Source organism: Parambassis ranga, chromosome 15 (genome assembly GCF_900634625.1).
Source record: "Parambassis ranga chromosome 15, fParRan2.1, whole genome shotgun sequence".
NCBI classification, from domain to species: domain Eukaryota; kingdom Metazoa; phylum Chordata; class Actinopteri; family Ambassidae; genus Parambassis; species Parambassis ranga.
In genome coordinates this window covers 1,186,253-1,196,028 of record NC_041035.1, presented here as the reverse complement: position 1 = coordinate 1,196,028, position 9,776 = coordinate 1,186,253, and the positions used below count along the sequence as shown (strand labels likewise).

Sequence of the window (9,776 nt, the reverse complement as noted above, 5' to 3'; positions counted from 1 at the left end):
AGGCTCATGTGACCAACTTTGGTTTTGATCCAGCAAAGCCCTGCCGAGAAATGAGCGGACTGTTTTGGAGACAAAATAACCAAGTGATAAGTTTTATCAGCAATGGTCTGAAGGTAAAATATGTGGCCTGTGAAAAATGAGTTTAGGTTTCAGCAGAATGCAACATGGCGGCCAAATTATTAGAATTTGGCAGGAATCATCAAAGGGACTATGAACAGTATGATGAGAACCAAATCACATCATCAGAAATGAGCCAAAACACATTTTTGTTGTACTTATAGCGCCACCTCGTGGTCAAACTGCACCTTCCTGTCGGTACAGTGTCTGCATACAGGAGAAGGAAATAAGCGCCGGTACGTTTCCGACACATCACTACTAAGAGGGAGCGAAGCCGGAAGTTAACGCGGGTCAATCTCACGTATCCTTCCGCCTCGGCGGTGATGTTAAACCAGAGTCGCTGGGAATGGATTTAGAAGAAGCTTTTCAAACTGTCGGAGAGTTTGGACCGTACCAGAAACGAGCGGTGGCTGTCCTGGTCTTTGCACAGGTAGGCGAATATTCAAATGAACGCTGTACAGACAAGAAACAAGCCGGACAGCTTTAACTGCAGCAGCGGTCGAACTACGTGGCGCCCAGGCGCTGCCGGGGGGATTTTAGGCTTTTTAATTCGGACACCATGAAATAAATGTTGTTCACGGCCTAAATATCACCTCGAAACATCACTAGTTCAGTTTCCTAACACTGTAACATTGTTCATTGACACGAATTTAGCTTGGCAGAAGTGCAAGTGTGCTTTTGTTGGCAACTTCGACACCAGACTTCATTCCAACATTTACTGTTAGTAATAGTAATGAATAATGTTACAACGTTTGTCGACAAGGGGAATTAAGGGTGCAGCTCACGAAAGAGTATTTTGTTTTATTAAACTGCGTGAAGCCTTAAATTCGGCACACCATGCCAAACCTGGTTATCTCCTGTTAAACCTGTGTAAACAGCATCCTATGCGCTGGATACATTCATACACACATAACAGCGTATGTCCCATGGTTTTAAAAGGTTCTTGTGGAATATTTCTAACGTGAACGCCTATTGCAACAGTCCAAAACATCCTTAGCATGAGTTAAACCATCACTCAGTTAGCTAGCATCCTGTTTGTTTAGGCTAACATGGAATTCAGAAAGTAAAGTTGAGAGTCACGTGTTCCGTTGCACTTTCTAGAGGCTGCATTTGTTTACGTCCTTTTCTGGACGCACAGGGTTTATACAGTGTTGTTGATGCAGATATTGACATTGTGTTTCAGGTGTATATGGCCTGTCAGTGCATGCTGATCGTCCTGGTTGGAGCTACACCAGAGTACCGGATCGAGAAGCAGGACAGTGACCTATCCAGCCAGCAGGAGCAGCTCCAACACGTCATCTTCACAGAAGACATCAACACCATAGTGACAGAGGTGAATGTTTCACTTAGACACAGCTTATGTCCACGTCAAAGTCCACGAACAGAAGATCTGTCATGTTTTTCCGTCTGTGTCCCTCAGTGGTTTCTCATCAAGCAGCAGGCCTATAAGGTCAGTCTTGCTGGTTCGCTGTTCTTTGCTGGCCTTCTGGTTGGGAATCTTGTTTTTGGGCCCCTCTCTGACAAGATCGGCAGGAGACCCGTCTACCTGACAGGTAAGGAAAGGAAGCTGAAACCAATTTTAGAAGATTATATTGGTAATGTGTTTGCATCAAGCCTGTAAAACAACAATACTATTGATCTACTATTGATCTAGAGACCAAAGTCCTGAACTGTAGAAGGGAAGGTTCCAGCTGGTGCCCTTAGCATGTTGTCCCCTCTTTCTCTTTCCCTGCTCCATAGCTTTGTGTCTGTCTCCCCGTTTACTAATAAAGTAATAATCACAAAAAGGAAAATAACTTAAAATATTCCTAATAATTCTCTGTTCATACAATTATTAACAAAACTTCGGCTGCAGTTTCAGTGCCATGGCTGCCCTAAGACCACTCTAATTTATGTAGATATTTGGGAATAATCAGTATGGGCACGTAAAAGAAACGGATGAATCTGTTTTTGTCATTCACTCTCTTGTCTAGCTCTGTCAATATTAGCCGTTTGTTTACTTTACACCAAGTAATTTGAGGCTTTGTTGATCTAAAGCAGAGGTGGGGAACCTCCAGCCCCAGGCCGACAGAGTTTAATCCGGCCTGCAAGCCAGAAGAAAAAACAACAGCCTAGGAGAATCACAGAATATTTTTCTAAGTATAATCATTAATAATCATATTTTGCCCCAGTCTCTTATTCAAGATTCAAAGCATGTATTGTCATATGCACAGTGAGGAAACTGGTTTCCCTGTACAGTGAAATTCTTACTTTGCTGCTCACACTGAATGCCATAATGTGATAAATTAAAGGTAGCAACAAAAATAGAATAATTTACAAAAAGAAATTTGAAGAGCATGCATATAAGTACACATAAAATATATATAAGCTATGGGAGTAAGTAGAGCTATATATAAATGTACATGTGTGCATCAGCTGTTGAATCATTGATGAATCATTGTGTAAAACGATCAGGAGGTAAACAGCATGGCACATGTGCAGTTATCGAATATTAAGGTGCATAGTACAATAAATAAATATAAATATTGCAGTTAGTGTGTTCATGTCCGTCATGTGAACGGTCAGTATATATACTGATGTGGACCCCCAGATATTTAAAGCTGCTCACCCTCTCCCCTTCCAGTTCCTGGATAAGCAGTGGCTGATGAGGTCTCCTCTCCTTCCTCATGTCCACTATCTTCTCCTTAGTCTTGTCTGTGTTGAGGGTGTGGTTGTTGTCCTCAGTTGTGCTTTGCACTAAATGTAGAGGCATGATCCATAACCATAGCTGTCTCTCTTCTTTCCTGCTTCTCCTCATTCTCCTTAATGTTCTTTCCTCTCTTTTGTCTTTCTCCTCCTTCTAGGTCTGTTTTTTGAGGTGGTCTTTGGGTATGTGACCGCCATGGCACCCAGCTACGAGGTCTTTGCTGTGTCTCGTCTCCTGGTGGGTCTGATGAATGGCGGCATCGGCCTTGTGTGCTTCGTCCTCACTCAGGAGTATGTGGGCAAGTCCTACTGGGCCATGACAGGTATGCTGACTCAGCAGTTATTTTGAATATGTGGAGGATTTGGGCCACTTTTCCTCTTGATGTATTATTATGAATGTACAGCTGTTGTAAGTAGCAGGAGATAGATACCATGCCTTGAACAGTTTTTCTTTCTTCAGGTACTCTTGCAAGTATGACATTTGCAGTCGGCATTGCCTTGTTTGGCGCTCTGGGATACTTTATTCAACCATGGAGGAATCTGGCCATGGCAGCCAACTCATCCGGTGTCCTGTTGTTCCTTCTGTCTGTGTGAGTAGGACCCTCAGAGACACAAGCCTTTGCCCGCATCTACCTAAAACCAAAATAAACACAACATAAGAAAAGTCTGTGTTTTGCAGTAAAAAGTATTCAATAATAATAATGGGACCAACGGCAGCATTGCGCATTATTGGACGCAGAATGATGTGGGTCTCCTCTCTGCTCTGACTGCAGCTGAGACTGACCACCTGTGAGTGCTTTGGGGGGTGGGGGGGAGCTCATGGTCACACCTGCTGCCTATTGAGGACAGTACCAGAAAAAGTCACTTGATTTGTCACTAGTCGCCAAGAGGATTTCAAAAGTCGCCAGATTTAGCAAGAGAGTTCGTCTCTGTGGCAATGGGGGAAAATGCATTCCTGCATTACATGCTGCACATGTCCTGAACCAAACAGAACACACATGCCCCAAACCATGACAAGGGTACCAACGATTTCTCCTCAACCGACCCATGCCTATAGTCTCAGTTCATACGTGGCTTTTGTTACCTATGGTACACCAAAAAACCAAGCACGGTTGTGTTTCCAGAATGTTGTTATCAAAGGTACTGTAAATATCAGTTTTGGACCAGATATCAGCCCTACGGGTATGCATGTTGCAGATTGAAACTGCTGACCCTGTTTGAGGAAATCTGAGATGAATAACGAAGTGTTGTTAACATCACTTATTTAACATGCTTCTACTAAGTTGGCAAATCTCCTCTGTAAGTGTTGCTTTTCGACCAAAGTAACGACTTATCTTACGTCTTATTACTTTACTTGTTATTTTGCTTCTGCTGCTTGTGCTTACATGTTGCTCTCAGCTTCTTACAGAAAGGGATGAGCAGACGCACACAGATACACAATCATTCAGTGTTTCTTAAAACTCAGGAAACAATGAGCTCTCCAGAGGGGAACCTACCTGTGCTTCACATCTGTAGCGCGTGTATATGCATATGTTAAGGGGGTAGAATTGCTGTGTATGCATGTGAAGAATTGCACAGCTGACCTAACTGACACGCTGCAGCGTCTGTCCTGCATCATACTATAACATGTTGTACGGACACCTGTAGGAGTTTTGAGTGGCTGGAAGTAGCTTCTTGTTGCACTGAGAAGTGATGATATCAAAATGTCACACAAGATAAAGCCTGCCCTCTGTCTCCTTCTTTTCTCCAGCACTCTGCCAGAGTCTCCTCGCTGGCTGTACTCTCAGGGCCGGACAGAGCAAGCCGAGGAGGTCAGTATGTTACAATGACAGTATCTATGGAGACATGTGGAAGATCAGTAGGAGAGTTAAATATGTGTCTGTCACTGAGCTTTTTCTTACTCGGTGACTGAGCTTTGTGACTGTTTTGACTTTTAGGTTCTGCGATACATGGCACTCAGGAATGGAAACACTGCCTATCAGCTAATGCTGCAACGGGTTGGTTTACCTAAAGCTGGTAACCGTGACAACAGGGACGCAGGTGTCTTGCAGCTGGTGATTCATCCAGTCCTCCGCCAGCGGACCATGGTGCTCATGTATGTCTGGTGAGTGTCACTCATAAGGTGGAGTTGTACCCTTATTGTATCACTGTATTTGTGTGTCACTGTCTTTTTTGTACGGATTTTAGTAAATAACCCTTCTGCCTTTAGCCTTCAGTAGGTGTATCTCATGTGCATTAATCTAGTGCATCTAGTAGTGTTGTCTAGTAGTTTCTATTTATGCACTTAAACCTTTGCACTAGCAATTCATTGTTTCTGGCCTCTTGTTTTGTGTGTCACAGGTATGCATGCAGTCTGGTGTACTACGGTCTGACTCTGGGAGCCAGTGAGATGTCTGGTAGTCGTTACATTAACGTAGCCATGTATGGCCTCGTGGAACTGCCAGCATACCCCATCTGCATTTTCCTAATAAACAAACACTGGTAAGACACACACACACACACACACAGACACACACGTTGTAACAATGCACACTTTTTATGCTGACTTTCTGAGCTCACAGTGCCAAGTTTCTTTGGGGCAATGATTTAACATTTTGCATTTAGCTATATTCAATGGGCTGGTGTGTTTTTGCCTTAATCAGGGCTGGGAGGAGGAAAAGCATGGCCATTTTCCTGTGTCTGGCTGGCTCCGCCTGCCTGTGCACCATGTTCATCCCAGAAAACGCAGGTGAGATGCTGAAACCAGCTTTTACAGAGAAATACAGACTCCAATGTCTGGGTGCAGCTTTGGTGAACGTTAATAATCAATAGGAAGAAGTGGGTTAAAGTGCAGGCTTCAAGCTGAAACAACAGCTGTGAAAACATTGTAACTGCACTGTCTTTGAACAAACAGAGTTATCACAACCACACCACTGTAGTGCTTCTTCTGTCTTCTTTACTCAAGATGATAATCAGATGCTGAGTGTAGATTAAGATAAAAACTTTTTGCATAATTCACTTTACATTCACATTGAAGGGAGCAGAGGTGTAGGTTTGAAGTACCTATATACTGGTAGGAATGGTTGAGAACACTGTGTGATTGCTGCATTAGCAAGCGTTTCTTCTCCAAAAATGCAAAATGGCAGCTCAAACAGTGTGTGTGTTCTCAGGGACTTTGATCAACGTTACATCTTTAGCTCTTGTGGGAAAACTGATGGTCAGTGCAGCCTTCAACATCACCTACATCTACACATCTGAACTCTACCCAACAGTTGTGAGGTGAGCTGCGTACACAGGTACATATTCCTTTTCTCCTCTAAAGGTGGTGAGGGTTTTATTGTTATTTTACAGGACTCAGTTGTGAATTTGTTTGTGTTTCAGGAACGCTGGTTTGGGAGTTTGTTCCATGTCTTGCAGAGTTGGAGGGATCCTTGCTCCGTTTGTTCCTTCCATGGTAAGGCTGGGTGTAGTTTGCACTTTATGCACTTTACGAAGAATGACTCAATAACAGGAAGTACTTCATTGACACCCCCCCCCCCCAACAATTGGACACAATTACAAATGACGGAAATATTAGTATATGTTGAAATGTGAAAGTGTCTGGTTTACAAAGAACCAGCAGATGTTGATCTATTGGTAAATGGCATTTGTTATAGAAAAGGCTTATTTTCTGTGTTGTGTGCCTCCTTTATTACTGTGTCTGTCAAACCAGACATGTCATTTTGTGTATCTGTGTCACATGGGGCTCTGCACTAATGGCAGGCCCTGAGCCCTCCGTCTCACAAACATCCAGCAACTGACAGGACCTTTGGAAGATATGGCCATGTTCAAAGTTAGAACCCCCCCTGATGATTCTATGGTTGTATGGTTGTGTGGTCGTATGGTGTGAAACACAAACATACAAATAATCTGATTACCTAACCCACTACAACGCCATCACAGATCAACAACTTTTATTATTATTAATTTAGCAAAAACGAAGCCTCAAAGGAGTAAACCTAATGTGATGACAGTCATACTGTTCAGTAGCTGAACGCAGCGTGGTACCCTCAGCATTAAGATCAATACATTTGGGGCCCAGCTCTTTTATAATGTGGATTTTAAATAACTAATAACCTTTTCGACTTCAGAATGTTTGCTGTGTTGTCTTTTAGAGTTTGTCTCTGTTGAGCCCTGGTGTACTGATGGTCTAGTTCACAGATCAGAATCAGAAATACTTTCTTAATCCCAGGGGGAAAAGAGGACTGGAGAGAAAATGACGTGAGGCTCCTTCAACAAACCAAAGCTGCTAGCAACTGCCGTAAAATGGTGTGAAAATACTACAGCCCGATAAAGGTGTTTACATGCTGTAATAATGCAACTAAGATCAGCATACGACACATGACTCAAATATGACGTGGCAGTGTCTTAGTCAGAATATAACTTTATTCAGGTTACAATCAGATTATTGCTGTGCATTTTAAATGTAGTCATTTATTTCATTAAGGATCACTTTAGTTCCTAAAGATGAACTTCTTCAAAAGTCTTTCAGACTTCAGATAAATTTGAGCCTGCACTGTACGACTGTCGCAGCTCTCAGCTGTACTCACCACGGAGATGTTGTTAAAAATGGCTCGAGGTTTTTATACTTGTTTGTACTTGTGGATTTTTGCATCCTGGTTTTCTGACTATAGGACATAGTGACCCCTAGTGGTGATGTAGATCACTGCAACTATAATCAAGCATTGATTAGTATATATTGTGTGTGTTTCAGCGGGCTCTCCACACCTCCATGCCCTTCACTGTGTTCTGCCTGAGCGGCCTGTCTGCAGGCTGTTTGGGTCTCCTCCTTCCTGAAACACTCAACAAACCTGCAGCAGAAACCCTGGACGACCTCAACAGCCCCACCCTGGGCAGAGTGCTGGAGAGCAAGGTGACACAACACTGCACGGATGAATGCTTCACAAACTGCTGCACAGGCAGGAAGAGACTTTCCTTCAAACAGCCACAACCCACTCAAGTTTTGTCATGTGACTGCTGATCACATGTGAATATGTCATGGCTGATTATTGACTATTTGTTCCTGAAGTAAAAACCTAAAACCACAGATAATAGTTGTAGTTTACTCATCATGTCTTGTTTGTCCCCAGCCTTTGCTGTATGAAGACAACCAACTGAAATCCAACCACAACAACTGAAGCCAGCGCCTTGTCTTCGTCCTCAGATCTTACAATCTGCACCTCACTATTGTGGAAATGCTGCCTCAAAATGCTGAACGATGCCTTTAAGGCTCACCCAACATTATGAGCGGAGCTGCAGCACCACTCAGCAGAGGAAGATGAGGGAAAGTCGGCTGATTGGAAGGTTCTTCCTGTGTTTCATGTCCTCGTCCAGGGGTGTTTGTGCCTTATCAGACAGGAAAGATGACTTCCATTCCAGAGATGCTGCTTCCAGGAGAGTGATGGAAACCAGTACAGGGTATGCAGCAGGACGCACACATGCTTCTTTATAAGAATCTTAACATTCCTCCAGTTGCAGTATTTTAGAACTACATTGAATGTTTGAAGGATTTTCACCAATGTCTGATTAATATGTTAGCATACAGTGTGCTGGATCAGCATTGTAATAACAAGCTAACTATCACTAACAGCAGACACTTGGTGGACACTGTAAGATGATGTTCTATATGTTGACAAGTATTATTCATAATGCAGGTGTAAATCAGAGACTGATGTGATATGACTTCACTAGTTTGTAGTAATGTTGTTATTAAAAGCTCACATGTGCACATGTCATTTTAAGGCTACTCGGTGAAAAGCACTTCTTTTGGTGCTCAAGTCATCATCGTGTTCAGCAACGCTCAGTGAGAGTGAAGACAAACATACGGATAGCTGTAATGAACTGAGCTCAGTGACAGCAGACTGAAATATAGATTCAAAACTCAAAGCAAATAGTGTTTCCTAAACAGAGTTCTGTTTACTTTACCAAACATCTCCAGCAGATTCCATCAGTTTTAAAGTAATTCATGAAACTCAGATTATGTAAGAGGGTTCATAGATGAGAGCTCTTGTGCTGCTTTGATTCCTCCATGACCAGCAGACTTCTGTGCAATGATCCATATTTCTGTTATCCGTATGTGTTTTTTTTTTTTTTGTTTTTTTTGGTGGGGTCTAATCTTGCAACACATATTCTATTAATATGTGTAAAACAGGAAGAAGCTTTAGATGTAGTGTTTACCATGAAGTCCATTAGGCACTCTGCTGAATATATATATGTAAAGTCAGTATTCATTTGTCAAACACTGACTTCAGATTCAGGAAAATCCTACACTGACAGATAACATATATCATCAGTTGAATGTAAAGTGAAGTCATTCTCCGTCTGTGCCTTCTTATGTCGCCTGTAACTGATAGAAGTGTCTAAAATAAATCTTACTGAAAAGTCATTCAAGATGTTTCTTAAGTTAAATCATACTGCTACAGTGTATGTGATGCAGATAGACAGTGGTGTCCTACAGTGGCTCATTGAAATGTACCCATGTCTATTTGTGGTAAAGTAAACTTCTCCTGCATCCTCCTGATGTTTCATTTGGTCGGCAGCATAAAGAGGCAGAGGAAGCTGCAGCTGTTCACCAAACATCACCTGAGCAGTGATTTACACCAGCAGCTGTCTGCTGAAAATGCAACCCATGCAGATTATGACATACATAAGACACACACTCACATGAAGTGAGACGAAGAGCACTTTGTGTCCATTAAAATCAAATATATCATCCGTTTAATGTAAAGGGAGAAGTCATTCTGCAGTCTGTGCCTGTTATGTTGCCTGTAACTGATTAAAGTAAAGTGTCTAAAATGAATCTTACTGAAATGTCAGTTAGGATACGCTGTAAATAGATAAATACATTTTCCAAGAGTTTAAATCGAGGCAACTGGACTTAAGGATTGTTGTTATTGACCTTTTGCCACTCCCTCTGTGGGAGGATCTTGCAGGAACTCACATGACAACAAGTTCCC

The 9,776-nt window shown here is 42.4% G+C and overlaps 1 protein-coding gene across 1 annotated transcript; it reads left to right on the top strand.

Moving 5' to 3' along the window:
* Positions 1-386: 386 nt before the first annotated feature.
* LOC114447015 (solute carrier family 22 member 15-like) lies at positions 387-9,205 on the top strand. The gene is made up of 13 exons (XM_028422973.1): positions 387-547; positions 1,301-1,450; positions 1,538-1,670; positions 2,961-3,125; positions 3,263-3,392; positions 4,553-4,613; positions 4,740-4,906; positions 5,143-5,283; positions 5,445-5,530; positions 5,952-6,060; positions 6,163-6,235; positions 7,535-7,693; positions 7,911-9,205. Exons 1-13 carry the CDS (start codon positions 464-466, stop codon positions 7,956-7,958), a joined length of 1,506 nt encoding a protein of 501 aa, XP_028278774.1. The 5' UTR covers positions 387-463; the 3' UTR covers positions 7,959-9,205.
* Positions 9,206-9,776: the final 571 nt, after the last annotated feature.